Source organism: Mizuhopecten yessoensis, unplaced genomic scaffold, assembly GCF_002113885.1.
Source record: "Mizuhopecten yessoensis strain PY_sf001 unplaced genomic scaffold, ASM211388v2 scaffold716227, whole genome shotgun sequence".
NCBI classification, from domain to species: Eukaryota; Metazoa; Mollusca; class Bivalvia; order Pectinida; family Pectinidae; genus Mizuhopecten; species Mizuhopecten yessoensis.
In genome coordinates this window covers 278252-296300 of record NW_018480011.1, presented here as the reverse complement: position 1 = coordinate 296300, position 18049 = coordinate 278252, and the positions used below count along the sequence as shown (strand labels likewise).

Sequence of the window (18049 nt, the reverse complement as noted above, 5' to 3'; positions counted from 1 at the left end):
ACCCTGTATGCTACTCATGCCTACTCGTCAAATATGTATCTACTAGACTTACCTTCCGGCTAAAATATCCCCTTCTCCATTAATGACCTTTGTACGTTGTAGGACAAGCCAGGATGTCAGATACTTTATTATATTTTGATAAAATCTTGACAGTATATGATTTCTGGAATTAAGTTTGATCAATAAAATCTTTTTTTTTTCAAAATAAAAAGTACGTTTGATTACGTAAACAGATATCTTTCTCCTGTAAGCATAACTATTCCCCTCTTCTCTAAATACTCATATTATACCGATGTTCAAAAACAATTATATTATTAAAAGACATCAGTCAACGATTATTAGTGCAATCATTTAATGCCTATTTCTTATAATGTTGTTTGGGAGGAAATAAATGCATTATTCCGTTAGAGGAAAACCTAGAGACTGTTGATATTGCTGTACATGACTTTTCTGAAGCAGTTTTTAATTTACGGCACTACGGGGAGATTCTGGTCCTGCAACTCTCTCCAATTTGTTTTCCTCTAAACATTCAAGATGTCGTAAACGGGGCGAGATGTAAGGGCAAAAGTGTTTTTTGAAATAACTTTTAAAATCTACTATTACAAATAAATCGTTAAATTATTTTTACCGATGATTTCAAAATTAGTCAATAATTATTCATTTGAACAAAAGTAATAGTCCTTAAACCGAGCAAGCTGTAGAGCAAATATCCGCACACTCGGTGAGCCTCTTGGTAACTCAGAAATTGTTTAAACAGTTTACCACATATGACTCTGAAAGTCGACAAACATCATTCATTTGAACAAACAAAATAGTCTTTCGTCCCATCATATGTCAAAATATTATAAGTTTATGGCGTTAAGTTAGCTGTTCGTCAAAAGCTGTTTAAGACTTTTTACACATTTGAGCACGACGACGTAAAAGTAAGTCAATGTCAGTAACCTCATTTGCTCCAATAAAAAATGCATTTCATTCTCTGGTCCCAAGTAAGGGTTCATTCAAATTTTCTGGGGGCATGATTTGCAGAAATTTGAATTTTAACAAAACTTAGTCTTATGAAAATCTGAATTTCAGATATTGAAAATGTTTCTTTCCTGTTTAAAAAAAAATAAAAAATTGTACAATAGTTAAAGATACTGTCTAAAACCCCGAAATCAGTCGCTCCGGACGCTGTGATTTAAATAGGTAGTGACACTCGTCCTAAACCTCAAAATGTTGTCATATGACCCAGAATACTCACTAGCTATACGAGGAGAGATGCCAAACAAAAAAACAACCATCTCATTTCATTAGGACTTAAATCCGCAAATCCGGTCCGGATTCCGTACCGGATGTTCTTACTAGACTTGCCCCCGCGCAAATAACAAAATGGCGGATTATTAGTGTTCTTTTTAGACGAGGTGTAATTGCTGCAACAATTAAACAGGTAACCTTGAACAAATATCCTTATTGTTTCATGTTGTTGTTTATAGACACACATCTCTTCATTTTCGCAGCATAATGACTAACTGGCAGCTAATATGACTGAGAAATTGACATCTGTTCGGTAACAAACGGTACGAAACCTTGTCTTCAAAACAGCGTTGTAGTGCAGGTTCCTAATATAGATTGATTATTGTTTACGAATGCGAAGTCGTTAGTTTTTTTTTCTAATTACAAGTAGATTTCATTAAGACTTATATCAAAATATTCATGTTTACTTCCATAAGTCTAAATAAATATTTGGTGATGAATTAACGAGTGTTCATATCGAATTAAGTTGCCGCCATATTGTTTACATTTGAATCACCAAACGCAAACATCTTGCGGCAGATTCGAAAACAATGGGTCACAAAATATAAATTGTGTATTCTGCATCTATAAAACTATTTCTTTTCAACTGATGGGTGCTGGTTTTAGCGACAAATAATTGTTTTACGCGATTGTCGTGTGCGATAACCTGCAAAACATAAATAAGTTACACCAAAGTCTGTTGTCGTGTGTGCACGACAACGGGGATGAGACGGCCTATTATTTTGTCGTCTGAACACGACAAAGGGGACCAGGGTGACATATTGTTGTCGTGTGTACGGAAAGAGTTAAAAGGGTAAAAGGAATGAAAAACCGAAACCTTCTTCCCGTCGAACTACCGGTTAATCAATCATTTTGGTAATCAAACAATAAACAACATTGATACGTTATATGTTTAGCAAGTGTTCTATTTAAAACGTATTTTCACACCACATGCATACATGTATATATTGATAAGCATGATAGTTTACTCGCGTTTGTCAAACTAAACGCAGGAAATGGCTAAATATAACCTCTGTAAGTATATTTCGTGGACAACAAATGTCGGAATACAGTAAGGCGGAATTCAATTATAGTTATCTGTACTCGAAATCATATGCTGTAATATTGTTCTAGAAACTTTCCGATTGTGATTGCATCTTTAGATAGTTTGTAGAAACATGGGTCTGTACATGGGGTTAATGAACGTCTGACTATTCGGCTATTGATTTTGGTAACCGGTTCGTGATCTTCCGACCGAGTAACCGGTTAACCAGCTAACCGTTGTAACCCTAGTAAAAATAGGTCGTAATGGGAAAGGTGCGTCTAAAATCATTTAAATCGTTCTGAACATCGTTTGGATACAACAGATAATTTATACTTAAAATGTAATCCACGCGAATATATGAATAAAATGAATAAATTACCTTTACAGTGGTATGGCTGACTTCGGGGACAACAACCTTGTGACATTGATTTATTTCTAGAAATAGTACGGGGGAAGTTGCATTTTGGAAAAAAAACATTACGTTGATGCGGAAAGCTAAACAAGGTAGATTTCGCTACTGTGAAAGCAATAATTAAAAAAGATAGTCGTGATACTGTTTCACATTCCGATCAAGTGCTTAAAACGAAAAAAGCATTGTGCTGCTGATGGATCCCACTTTTGCTGACATCTGAACAATAGATCAAACGATTGAAAAGTGCTAACATATATTGGAATAGAACGGTTATAGCGACTCAAGAATATTATCTGAGTTACTTACAGGGGACAAGCCAAGGCCTTTTACTTTGAACCCCAGAAGTGCATTTATAACAAGAAATGGGTTTGATAATCAAGCAAGGCTAGTGATTGCAAAAAGTATAAAAAGAGCCAAGAATTTCTGTATGCCATTTTGTTTTCAATTCTATAGGCCTCTGGTTCAGATACCGTGCAAGGAAAGGGAAACTATCACTGTCAAACTTTACAGAGACAAAGTACAGAAGCCCGTCAAAAGATTCTACAACGTCCAAGTAAAAGGGTTGAACAACATATCCAACTTATTCACGACTATGCCTCATCTCACAAAAGCAATATTATATTAAGCAAGAAAAGTTAGCAGACATTGACTACCCACCCCTTTTTACGAGAACTAAGTCCCTTTGACTTCTTCTTGTTCCGTAAAATGAAGAAAAATGCTCCCTAGAAAAAGGTATGCCACCAGGAGTGTTCTGAGTAGTGCAATCTTCTAGTTTCTCGGCAGAATACAAGGGGAGACTACCGTGCAGCGTTTATGCCATGGACAGCGCGATTGCGAAATTTGGGGATACTTCCAAGCACTGTAGATTAAACTGTATACAACATACTTGTGACAGAATGTATTTAATGGTCCCCGTAGTGAACATTTCAGTATTCTCTTGTGTTTTTTTTTACATTTATCCAAAACTGGACCCATATATTAATCCTACACGTCGTATGGCTTAATGAAATGTGCATAATTATATAAAGTAGCTCTAATTTATCCATGTTAATGTGATTTTAATGAGGAATGACCTTTGCATACAAATTCTCAAAAATTGCAATACAACATTTCATTCAATTTTTATATGTAATATATATATTTGGGGTGTAGCTGAGGGTCTTAATGTGTGAGGAAACTGAGGTTCATGGAAAAAAGCACGTGCATTTAGGCACTGTTTATAAATAAATGGCAAAAGCATAACTGTGTTTTGCAAATTGATGTTTGTAAAAATATATTGGAATACTCCATAATATGTTCATTGTCCTAATCAACAAATCAAACTTATATCAGATCAAAAGGCTTTTGACATGTTGAGCTCAACGGGTCTAAAGAACCAATATGAGCTTATGCCATACCGTGGCGTTCGTCGTCCGTCCGTATGACAACACTTTCTTCATACTTCCTAACCACTGATTGAAATTTATCTAAATTTGACTGGAAGCATCCCTAGGTTGTAAGGATTCAAATTTGTACATTTGGTGGGGCTGACGACCCGGAGAACTGAGGGGCAGGGCCAAAAGGGGGCAATTTGGCTAAATTGCTTTAAACGACTTTTGCACTGGATAACAATCATATGCTTACATTGTGGGCCTTGGGGTCGGGTCCTACCCTTGAGGACTTATTCCCCGGGTCATAACTTTCAAACGGTTGGGATCCTAACCAAAAAACTAAATATACACATGCTGGACATAAAGAGACGAACACAATTATGATATTAACATTCACTCTTGGGTCTAGCCACACCCCTTGGGACTTAGTTGCTGAGTCAAAACTTGGAAAATGTTGAGATATCCATCCTATAACCATATATATATATTGCTGAGCATAAATAGACGAATGCAATATGCTTCAAGGATGGTCCAGGATCTGGCCCCACCCTTTGAGACTAAAACCCTTGGTCATAACTTTGAAACTGTTGAGATCCCAACCCAAAACTTTATATACAATTGCTTGGCATTAAGAGACGAATGCAAATAAAGTTCAAGGAAATTGCAAAAATGTGTTTTGGAAAGATGTGTTTAGGGCATGGTATAAATTAAGAGCAAAAGAGGAGCTGTTTAAAAATGAGAATTTTGCCCTACTTAAGACACCCTTATGGTATAACAAAAATATTTCTGTTGGTAATAAAGTTGTTTTTTATAGTAAGTGGTTTAAAAACGGGATTATGATAATTAATGATTTGTTGAAAAACAACACAGACTACTCTTTCTTGTCTTTTAAGGAATTTTGTGATCTACATGGTACAATAACTAATTATCTAGAATATCATGGCTTGATAACAAGCATAAAGAATTATCTGAAACAACTTAATTTGCCAAACAAAAATGTGATATACCCAATTATACCGTTACATCTTGTAATAATTTTAAAGAAGAAAAAGGGTTCTCAAGACTTCTATAATATACTTATCAGAAATAATACATCAATAACTGCTCAAACAAAATGGGGAACTATATTGGACTATAATCAGGAAAATATATGCTATTCCTTTCAGGGTAACAAAAAATACAAAATTGCAATGGTTGCAATTTAGAATTAATCATTATATTTTAACAACCAACTCTTATTTATGCAAAATTGGACTTGTAAATAACCAACACTGTGTTTTTTGTATCATAGAAAGGGAGACAATTATCCACGTTTTATGGGAATGCAGGGAAGTACAAAAAATTCTGAGCAATTTTGAAAGTCTTTTAAGTGCTCTCACTATTCCTTTCTCACTAAATAAAGAATCAATGATCTTTGGTTTTATCAACCAAACTGGAATTTATACCAGAATTGATAATGAAATTACTCTGTTCATTAAACAATATATAAACAAAACCAGATGTTTTCATAAGTCACTTAATGTGACGGCTTTAGTCAATTCGATTAAAGATTACTATAAGGTTCAGAAATATATTGCTCGTGGTAAAGGGGAACAATGTCTTAGAAGATTTACTTCTGAATGGGAACAATGGTTAAAATTAGTAGAGCTTGACCTCAACTAACCCTGAGTCTTATGACTATTTATATTAAGTTAGTAGTTGTTATTCTACTTTAAAAATCAAAATATTGACAAATACTCACAGCAGTTATTTATTTTATTTAGTATCTTCTCAAATTTGGCAGTCTGATCTCTCTCTCTCTCTCAGTGCTCTTTGCCCATTTGTTTTGTCTTTCTTTGTGTGAAAGTGTGTGAAAATTGAATGTGTCTTGGTGATTGTATAAAATCATCATCAGTTGATGAGGATGAGGATGATGATGAGGAGGATGAGGTTGCCGATAATTTCAATAGTAGATATGTGTGAATGTGTGGATGTGTGTTGATGTGATGTTCTGTATAATGTACATGTTCTGAAAATCTTGAAAAATTAAAATTCAAAAATTAAAATTCAAAAAAAAACAAAAACGAATGCAGCCAGTTTCTGAATCACAACTTGGAAACAGTTGAGATACTTACACCATAGCCACACACTTGTTTTTTCTCTAAAGATACCATATTCAGAGTATCAGATTTTTTTTCTCGTTTTGTCAAGTTGACAAAATTGCTAAAATAGAACAAAAACTTTTGACCAAATATTAAAAGTTATTAAGACCAGGTTTTATTATTGTAACTTCATAAAAACACGACAAAAGAGTACTGAACTAAAATAGGTAAAACTAAGATAAAACATGAACGGAGTAAAGACTTACATTCAGACCCTCGAAAAGAAAATAAGGATAAGACTCGGACCTCCGGAAGGGTAAGCGTTTGTATAATATGTGACAGTTACAGATTGATTCTACAATATTCAAACATCACACAGAACTGAGATTAAATGACGTTTAAAAATGTATAACAATTCTACAATACAATCATTCGTGAAATAATGTAAAAAAATACTCAATTTGTTCAGTTTAAACATATTTTATTGTTAATCCTAATAAATGATTTGGTAGTATTCACTTCTCGTGGATATTTTTTTATATTCCGCCTTGAAACGTCTATCACAGTGTATATTTCACTTCCAAATCAATGTCAGTCATATTTTTTTCAATCACGGCATCAAACGTTTCGTCCTGTGCGACAGTTAGCCAGTTCTTCCAATCACCCACTTCACCTTGAATATTGAAATCGGGAAATTAAGTCAACCTCATGTACATGTGAGTTGTGACAACAGCTTAATCATTATTCTTTCACAACCAGATATATGTCAAAATTGTTATTGCTTACAGCAAACAAAAATAACTCTTTAATATTGGAACGGAAACTGTCAAATAATCCGTACTTATTTTGAATACGCATAGTGTATTTTCTCATTTTAGTGATAATATCGTATTGCTGATCTCAATAATTGGCAACACGATCAAGAGAAAAACATCTTAACATGTTTTAAGTACAATGTCACTGATCTAATATAATATTCCTAAACACCTGCTTGTTATGACAGTAACAAAAAATAAGATCAACATTATGTCGAGGTACAAGAACAATTCTTTTTATCAGAAATTAAATGTACAGGAAGAATAATTATGTAACAAGCAATTGATAAGAATATAACTTACCTTTCCTGTAGAATGGGTTGCTGCCGTCTTTGGTCATTGCTATTTCTTTCGTATTTGAGGTTTTTGCTTTGGACATGGCGCTAAACTGACATTTATTTGTAACTTCATCAAGAAAGTCTGGGTCTTGTTTTGTCCCGAGATGTTCTGCCATCTTTTGAACACAGCTTCTGAGGTCCTGAAGTATACAAACCCAACCTTATTCTTTTTACATTCTTTTATATTATTAAAAAAACCTGTATCTATGTACAAGGGCTTAATGCTGGATGTTAATAAAGACTGCTAATGAAACTTTTGAATCTTTTTGTTTCTTTAGAGAAATTTTGATGGAAACAAAACAAATCCGACCTTTATTTTGAATTTTAGAACATAATTTACAATATGTCGGTTCTTTAAAAATGGCAGTCGGAAACTGTGGAAAATAAGGAAAAAACATTATTCGTTTATAATAATTTGATTTCACATAATGAAAACGATAAGTCATTGAAAAACCAGTGTGTTGTAGTAAAGGTGTGAAAACGCGGCATAAGACCTATTATGTTTGTGACATTTGACAGTCTAATATTGAATAATAACCGAATTCGCGCAGTTTCATTGGCAAGAGTATCAAATATTCCATGTGTAAGGTTAACAATTCTGTCAACTTAAATTATATTGCCTGTTGGTAGAAGGTAATCCCATAGGAAAATGGAAAACAACTTTACTGGACTAATTGATGCAGTAACCAAAACATACACACACACAAACGTTTTTAAACTAAAAAATAAAAGGCATGTTTCTAAATATTTGACTTGAAAATAAAAGTATTGTACCTTTTTCATGTCCTCGAATGATACCATCAGAATGGGTACGTCTGGATGTTTCTTCTTGAAGTCCAACCACGACTTTACGTGTTCGAACCAAGTATTATAATGCACTGAAAATAATGAAACTTATGAATAAATAAATGATATGCATCGAGAAGTTATACTCTCTTGTACCTTAATGCTTATGTACAGCATTATCAATCTTTTATGTCATGTGTTTTGTGTTTTGTCGTTTCAATAAGAGAAGACTCAAACAAAAATATTTTTGTCGTTTCAATAAGAGAAGACTCAAACAAAAATATTCAGAAAATATGCATGCATGCAAAAGGAAAAGATTAGGAAATGTGAACGGTTTGAGTGTAATTAGATTTAGACCAACAGTTAAAACATTGTGTTTACATTAAGTGCTGTTTCAAGAAACATGAATTATAAACTTTATCAATAGTAGTATAGGCACCTATACACTTTATCACTGTATGTGTTGGTACACTTCAGGCATAGATGGTAATTCAGTTAAAATGTAATAGAGAGTAGAGAGATCGCTTGCATGCGTGGTATACAATAAAATTCAAACAAAAAACTTTATATAGACACAGAATACGAAATCACAATGCTATACGATCTGATTTCCTAACCGTGCAGAATGGGCTTTGAAATTTATTTCATCACCAAGATTGGTTAACCCTTTCACCACTGTAGACCATAATGGACTCATTCAGATCAATGCATGGTAGAGTCTGCTAAAGTTACATAGGGGTGAAAGGGTTAAGACAGATCAGAAGCGTACATGTGCTCACCTGGTTTTGTGGCAAAAAATTCAAAGAAATGTTCCCACGTGCCTTTATAACCTTTCAATCCCTCGATGTTTAATCGCTTCATGAAGGAGTGCATAGATACTGCTGTATCCTTTGGGTTCCGGTAGACATAGACGATTTTACATTTCTCGTCTTCAACAAATTTCGGAATATGTTGCGGATATAAATGTGACACCAGAACTCTTGGGCTGTCTATGGCATCGTTTTTTTCAGTTGTTTCAAAGTCGAGCGTCACAATATTGCCGGTACTATATTCTGCTTTTTCATTTTTCAACATATACAGAATGTCATAGGTCCAGTGTGTTCCTTTAAATAAACATAGCAGACATGCTAGTCGATATATGTTATTAAAACATTCCTACTCATATTTTGTTTGTAATATCTTGTGAACACTCAGATATTACATTGTGTCATTTATCCCGTCTGAATTGATTGTAAAGCGATCATAATTACTTGATAACATTATTTTTTTGTGTAAAATATATTTAATTACTCAGGCACATATACATCATTCATGTGTTGTCTGGGGATGAGCTGTCCCAGCTACAACTCACAATGCAATTTTTTTCTCATTTATAATATCCATAGGAATATGAGAAAAAATTATAATTAATCTTAATGTTTTTTTAACAAATAAAAATACAGGTCAGCCGTGCTTTAAAGTCCAGAAAGATCGGAATTCAAACATATTTTGAAGAATGAACATTACACTGTTAGTATACCTTAACAAGTCCTTTGATACAAAGCCGCAAATACATATTCGTCGAAAATGCAAAAAAATAAAAATATAAAATATTACATCATTTTTGGAACAGATTTTCTTGAATGTGGGTGAAAACCGGGGTACACAGAGAAAATCTACGTGGTAAGTTAGATGACTAAATACATCTTCACACCCGATATGTATTTCTATTGGTCGTCAATTGGCGCCAAAAGTCTTTTTAATTTTTAATTCATTTTAATTGTTAAAACTCTGCTAAGAAATCAAAATGAAGATTTGCTTGGTACACAAACCGATCATTTATACTTTGACTCATTACACATTTTCCCTTTTTGTTTGGTCCACAGACGAATCATTAATATTTCGTCCCTTCAATTTGCTATGTGCGTTCGTAGTGAAATTTCAGTTTCTATAGTATATACTTCGTCAGAATAATAATTAACTTTTCTGGTATACTTCTAAGCTTCCTTTTCGAATTGTCCTTTCAGTTGAAGGCGATTCATTTTGTATGGTATATATACAAACAGAAACGAAATAAACGGGTCGTTTCGTACCACTCAAGTAAACCTTGTTACAGAACAGAAGTAAAATACTTGTGTCAAGCGAGCAAATAAGGTACGTGAAACATGATATTGTATATTCTAGACGTAGTACGCATTTCTGTAAATGTTGATACCCTCAGTAACTATATAAAATCCAGCCAAAGGTTTAGTTTATGTGATATGACATCAACTCATCATATTTATATCTGCTGTATTATTTCATTTATTGTATGAACAAAATGGTATTCATTATGATCAAATTATGCTATTTCTCAATTTATGTAAAATTTATTGTGGAGAGGGCCTTTGTAATGTTGATATAACTTGTACCTTATCCGTTTGCTTCATTTATGCAATAAAATATGTTCAAATGAAAAATATATATATATATAAATACATGCGTGATTGAATAGTTATAAACATTGATATTGTAGTCTAGTTAATCTTGTCAACATACCAGTTTTAGGAAATGAATCAAGAAGCACGTCGCCTTTCCTGTATTTCATGTTCCTCACTGCCTCTAAATGGTCTTTTACGTTCCCCGAAACCAATGGTGGGAAGTGAATTCCGTCATAGTATTTGGAGATTATCACTTCCCCTCCTCTATCTTCCATCTTCCTGATCTCCATGGCAACAATTAAGTCACTGTGGTATTTGTAGTATCAACTGTATTCTGAAAAAATGATTTTGAATAACAAATCTACAATAAACAGTACATGAGATATGCGAGTTTGAAAATAGGGATATTACGCTGAATACTTCTTGCTTTGTCACGTAACATACAACTTTTCTTACATACAAATGTACGACGCAATAGAATATGTTATCAATATAATATTCATTATACTAAAATCAATATAATTAAGGTGTCATTGTTGTGTTTATTGTACAAAGATCCTATAATACACATTATCACCCAAGTGAATGGTTGGTATGTAGGTACCAATCAAGACGTTCTGTGAAGACTTCAAATTGGGGTTCCAAACTTATTTGAGTAACTTGAATTTTAAATTTTAAATTGTTAGAAAAACAATCAATGCTGCGGCGGCCGCCGACAGCACGCGCATTGAACATGAGCTGAGCCTATAGAAGAGCAACAAGTCATACGCCAACAACAGACAGCTGACAAAGACTTGAGCATTGTAATGCAATGGTTACATAGAGGGGAAAAGACTCAATTTGAACAGTCTAGGTCGGAGCTTTGTGTTTAAGTCTCTTTGGTCACAACGGAAACAGCCCGAGTTGGACCAAGATATTCTATATCGTAATTGGTGTTCTGCCAAATCCCAGGCTCTTTAAAAGCCTAGTATCCCATGATAGAGAAGAGAGCCATCGGTCAACAATGCCATGAAGGCAGGACGGCAAGGCATCCGAGAATGCGAATATCCTGGCCATGTTAAGGCAGGGACACTTTTTTCTCTTACCCCAGACAGCTGTATCTACACTTTTCCCGGTGTGAGAAATCCTTGTCTCATCCTAGGTTTGAGACGGGGGATTCCCATATTCATAACAACTGTATGACGCCTCGCAACAATACATTGACGTCACGTCAGTCCTACATTTAGCATATAACGTTAAAAGTATATTATGCATATGATACACAATGGGTGAACAGGGTAAGTAATACAAAATCATTCACTCCCTTGTGGGGTAAGATAGTGAAATATCAACCCCCGGAAAAAGATTCATTGGTTGCCAAAGCCTCGTACTCCAACTTAGGTTCGGTATGCCTTACGTGATACACTCATAGCAGGGCGCCAAGTTTGAAAGCCGGTTGTTTACCGAGATGTGTCAACTCCTAGTTATCATGAAGACATGCACTTTCCATTATCAACCCCGGTATGACGGAATGGTGGAAAGGTTCACCAAACCCTTGTTGATTATGCTCAGTGCTTTTGTCAACGACCACCACACAGACCGGGATGGGTTGCTGTTATACGTTACAATTGGTCTATCGCTCTGTAGAGCAGGAAACAACGGGTTGCACACCAATTTCCTGGTGCGTGTGCAGGGAGATTGCGACACAACACGACATATAGTACGCGATACCAGTAGAAGACAAAACCATATCTCCACATGAATGGGTATGGGAGCTACAAGAGAGAATGGAAGAGATCCATCGCTTTGTGAGGCTACACACGACTGTGAGAATAAGAAAGACAAAAGGATACCTTGACCAAAAAGTATGATCAAACCAGGAGACAACGTGTTTGTCTTTCCATAAAACTGACCCAAATGTGTCGGGGCTCGTTTAAAAGAGGCGTCATCGATCACAGTTACTGCAAGATGAGACTGCTGTGGAACTTCAAAATGTCAGTCTAACCTGGTCGGAGGAGGCAAATTGGTAGAAAGAAAAGATCGCCGAACGCCATGACTTGAGGGGGAAGATATATAGACAGACTGCGTGTCAAACACGGGACTAGAACCCCTACCGATTGGTCTTCTATCTATTATATATCAAAGGAGTAAGAAGTTATTACCTTGTGTAAATACGAAGTAGTTTTTCATGTATTTGGATATGCGTGTAGATATGTTGGAGGCCTTTTGGAGCGCTGTGTATTTTACAAGTCGGAAAATATACGGTGTTACCTGTATATACATATCTGTATATCCCTGTGACGCAAGTAAAATGTATCTTTATCTTGTTATCAACAATTCTGATAGACCCCAATGGAAAGGTATATTAGTTGAACATTTGACATTATACTTGTCAGTCAAGCGATGGTTGATCACAATTACATAATACCCGACGACGTGTTCTTTTATATCAATATAAAACAAAATTTGATATAGAGCCCTATCTAGCTAACATAGGCCCGAGTACAAGGTTTATCTACAGGATTGCTTTGGTTTGACATTTATTAAATGAAAATGCTGAAGAGGTCAGATAAAGGGCTACCAAGTTTGTTCAAATAAATTACCTTAACCAATTGTCAAGGTCACAGTGGTCAAATTAATACAATGAATACAATTAGCATATACATTAATCAATACTGTTGTGAGTAATATGTGCAATAACTAACAACAGAGCTTGTTTAAAATCATACCTTGGTATTAACGATTAAAATGTATATCAACATATACGTAATGTTGATTGTACGAAATACAGAACATATAGCATCGAGGTAAATACGACAAATATACACGGCTCGGTACGAGCTTGACGTGGAAAGACAGACAATAATGCAAGTGCATAGAAAAGACTAAAACAGGGTACTTACCGCCTTGAGGGAGAGTGTGTTACGTGCGATAATGCGTCCCTGATGAAATTACTGTGCTATGGTAGTGTTCTAGATTGTGACGCCGTCCACAGTGAAGGGTTCGCGTCACACATATCGACCCTGTATGCCACTTATGTTTACTCATCAAATATTTAGCTACCATGTTTACTTTCCTGATAAAATATCCCCGTCTCCTTGAATGACCAGGTGTACGTTGTAAGAAAAGCCGGGGTGTCAGATAATTCATTATATTTAGATGAAATCTGGACAGCGCATGATTTTCGAAATTTAGTTTTATCAATCAAATTATTTCTTTTCTTCAAAATAAAATATAAAATTGTTTACATCAACAGATATATTTTCAAGTTTAGCATAATTATTCTCCTTTTACACTAAAATCAGTTGCTCATATGTCCAACTTTATCAAAGTGCCGGTGTTCAAAAAGAAGTATATTTTAGAAACACATCAATTTACATTTTGCACGCCAATATCTTATATTATTTGACAGGAAATAAATGCAAAATTCCGTTACAGGAAAACCTAACGACTATTGTTATTCCATGTAGTTTTGTAGTAGTTTTTTTAATTTATTGCACTTTAGGCGGGGGATATTCTCTTATTTCCCTGTGTGTAAGATAGAGCTTTCTCTTACCCTGGACAGGTGTATCCACACTTTTACCGGTGTGAGATTTTCTTGTCTCACCCTAGGGTTGAGACAAGCTACACGTGCTCTTTGCACGTTCTCCACAATAAACCTGACGTCACTGATGTGACCCGGAAGAAGAACTACTTTTTATGAGGTCACACACATACACAAGTTCGTCTGCTAATCTTGTCTTTACATTTGACATCAAAGAAGACTGGAATGATTTTAAAATGTTTACAATCGGTGATCTGGTAAATGTTGGATCAGAAGGAAAACAGGGTGTCATAAAAAATACTTTTAAACCAATTGGAACATATGTTATGTTCAAAGTACGTCTGTGTGCTACTGGTGAAGTTGCGAGTGCTAGCAAACACCAACTTGTGAAAGGTTTGGCAGACGATGAATTTGACTTTTCTTTACCTGTTTAATGCAGAATTGGAATCCGATTTCATAAATACAGATATCAATGATCCCAAACAAATCTCTGTCCCAATATCTGCCCCCTCTTTGATCACCAGAAGTGAAATTCCAGCTTCGAATTCGCCTCCCGTTGTCGACACACATGTCAACAACGTAGACAGCACACGTGTACCGCCATGTGACGCTGTGAGTGAGACTATAACCACACATGTAAACAACGTATAGACAACACACGAGGACCGCCATGTGACGCTGTGAGTGAGACTATAACCACACATGTCAACAACGTATAGACAACACACAAGGACCGCCATGTGACGCTGTGAGTGAGACTATAACCACACATGTCAACAACGTAGACAGCACACGTGTACCGCCTTGCGACGCTGTGAGTGAGACTATAACCATACATGTCAACAACGTAGACAACACACGTGTACAGCAATGCGACGCTGTGAGTGAGACTATAACCATACATGTCAACAACGTAGACAACACACGTGGACCGCCATGCGACGCTGTGAGTGAGACTCTAACCACACATGTCAGCAACGTAGACACCCCACGTGAACCGCCATGCGACGCGGTAAGTGAGACTATAACCACACATGTCAACACCGTATAGACAACACACGAGGACCGCCATGTGACGCTGTGAGAGAGACTATAACCACACATGTCAGCAACGTATAGACAACACACGAGGACCGCCATGTTACGCTGTGAGTGAGACTATAACCACACCTGTCAGCAACGTAGACAACACACGTGTACCGCCATCGGACGCTGTGAGTGAGACTATAACCCCACATGTCAACAACGTATAGACAACACACGAGGACCCCCATGTGACGCTGTGAGTGAGACTATAACCCCACATGTAAACAACGTATAGACAACACACGAGGAGCGCCATGTGACGCTGTGAGTGAGACTATAACCCCACATGTCAGCAACGTAGACAGCACACGTGTACCGCCTTGCGACGCTGTGAGTGAGACTATAACCACACCTGTCAGCAACGTAGACAACACACGTGTACCGCCATCGGACGCTGTGAGTGAGACTATAACCCCACATGTCAACAACGTAGACAACACACGTGTACAGCCATGGGACGCTGTGAGTGAGACTATAACCACACCTGTCAGCAACGTAGACAACACACGTGTACCGCCATCGGACGCTGTGAGTGAGACTATAACCCCACATGTCAACAACGTAGACAACACACGTGTACAGCCATGGGACGCTGTGAGTGAGACTATAACCACACCTGTCAGCAACGTAGACAACACACGTGTACCGCCACGCGACGCTGTGAGCGAGACTATAACCACACATGTCAACAACGTGGACAACACACGTGTACCGCCATGCGACACTGTGAGTGAGACTATAACCACACATGTAAACAACGTATAGACAACCCACGAGGACCGCCATGTGACGCTGTGAATGAGACTATAACCACACATGTCAGCAACGTATAGACAACACACGAGGACCGCCATGTGACGCTGTGAGAGAGACTATAACCACACATGTCAGCAACGAAGACAACACACGTGTACCGCCATGTGACGCTGTGAGTGTGCCTATAACCACACATGTCAACAACGTAGACAACATACGTGTACCGCCATGCGACGCTGTGAGTGAGACTATAACCACACATGTAAACATAAACAAGAACAGTAGATTCATAAATATGGAAGTTTAGCAGACTTTATCACAGAAAATGAAAATAAAAATACTCTCAGAAAAACCCTGGCCCATATAAACCTGTTGAGATCATTTCTGAAAACCAACGGAGAAAACCGTGACATTCATCAAATTCCAGGCAATGAACTTGATAAATTGCCTTCCAAGAATTATGTTTCGATGACGAGCTGATGATGGAGTTTTAATCTTACAATGAAAGACAAACAAAAATAAGGACGGGAGTTGATATAACAAATATCAGCGACAGCAAACCAACGATGTACGCCACAGCAGACAACCCAGAACGATGCCCGGTACAGGCATATCAAGTATTCTCCAACAAACGTCCGGCGAATTTTTCAATTAATGATCATCCTTTCTACCTAGCTTCGGTAACAAATAAAACGAAACCCAGTGAAAATGAGCAATGGTTCTTGAGAGGACCTGTCGGTAGAAACAAATTAGCACACTTGCTCAAAAATATAGCACAAAATGCACACCTCTCGGACTAGAGCACAAGCGTTTCACCAACACGAGTGTGCGTAAACACTTGTGACAGAAGTTGTTGGAGACGGGAATTCCCGACACACAAGCAGTTCATATAGGAAGCCACAGTCACTAAACAACTAGCGCGTATTGAGGTATGTCCAAAAACAAAACATGTCAGCTATCCCGGCTTATAACAAGCCTGTCTCCGATGTTTCAAACTTTAGATGTGTTCCCGCAAATTCATACTCCACGCGCCCGCCAATTTCAAGCACACTTACCTCCTCTGAGAATTGCTCCAATTTGACACAACAACACAACAGCGTATCCTTGTGTGATACAAATACATTAGCATCCACGATTTTTCATGGATGCACAATAGAAGGTGGCACATTTAATATAAATATCCAAGCATCATCACAGGAGAAAATTCGAAACAAGCGCCGTGCACGTGTCATCCTGTCGGATACAGACAGTGACTAGTGACCATGAATGAACTCAAAATGAGAGATTGGGAATCACGTGACATGTGTGACATTGCAAAACTTTCTCATAAACTAATTTTAATGCAAATATGTGTTTAACTTAAATTTAACATATCTTATTCAGAAATAAAAAAGCATAGTCGAATATACGAAAGGATATATTTTATGGGATGTTTTGTTGGTCAATTGTAACGGAACTATATTTTGCGTGATACAAAAAAATGATGCGTGAAGCGTCTGACGCATACATATAATATTAATACGCTATACATGTGTTCTTGTTTACAAACAATATGGTTCGTCTACTTGGACAGGAACAACAGGGTAAGAGAAAAATAATAATTCACCCCATCGAGGATGAGATAGGGGGATCTCAACCCTAGGGGGGAAGATTCTTAAGTTAACTTAAGAATCTCCCCCCTCGGGTTAAGATCCCCCTATCTCACCCCCAAGGGGATGAAAGATTTTATTATTCTCCCACACTTCACATGTACATTCCCGTTTTAGGTGGGGGAAAAGATAAACCTGTCTTGATCTACCTCGATCAAGATAGCTGGCACGCGCTATTACGTCACATACAACGAACTTTTTTCAACATGACCTGTGACCCTGTGCACTTTTAGCAAAACAGATTACATCACCACTTTTACACACATGTATTGAACAATTACAGAACAGTCAATAATAAACAAAAACATAGGATGTTGTCTCTTCTCTCAATGACTAGGCGCTCAAATGAAACCGTACAAACGGACTTAGGACGACACACTGGGTCTAGTGCATCTACCTCGCATCGGCCGATGTCAAACAAACAGACAACACACATTACACATGTGACTACAGCGCACAATAGCATGTCCTTGTGCGAGCCTGAAAACGTTCGTAAATCCAATGAATGTGAAATCCC

The 18049-nt window shown here is 36.8% G+C and overlaps 1 protein-coding gene across 1 annotated transcript; it reads right to left on the bottom strand.

Moving 5' to 3' along the window:
* Positions 1 to 6622: 6622 nt before the first annotated feature.
* Positions 6623 to 13509, bottom strand: LOC110442202 (sulfotransferase 1C4-like). Its single transcript, XM_021485695.1, has 6 exons — positions 13401 to 13509; positions 10637 to 10852; positions 8899 to 9222; positions 8108 to 8211; positions 7299 to 7473; positions 6623 to 6853 (listed from the first exon to the last, which is right to left on the bottom strand). The coding sequence occupies exons 2-6, from the start codon at positions 10806 to 10808 to the stop codon at positions 6741 to 6743; spliced, it is 888 nt and encodes a 295-aa protein (XP_021341370.1). The 5' UTR covers positions 10809 to 10852; positions 13401 to 13509; the 3' UTR covers positions 6623 to 6740.
* Between the last annotated feature and the right edge of the window lie 4540 nt (positions 13510 to 18049).

Coding starts and splice junctions, on each gene's coding strand:
- LOC110442202 (XM_021485695.1), bottom strand. CDS start 10,808: ATGGAGATCAGGAAGATGGAAGATAGAGGAGGGGAAGTGATAATCTCC. Junction 8,212..8,898: donor ATTTTTTGCCACAAAACCAG/GTGAGCACATGT, acceptor CATTATTTTCAG/TGCATTATAATACTTGGTTC. Junction 7,474..8,107: donor CATTCGAGGACATGAAAAAG/GTACAATACTTT, acceptor TGTATACTTCAG/GACCTCAGAAGCTGTGTTCA.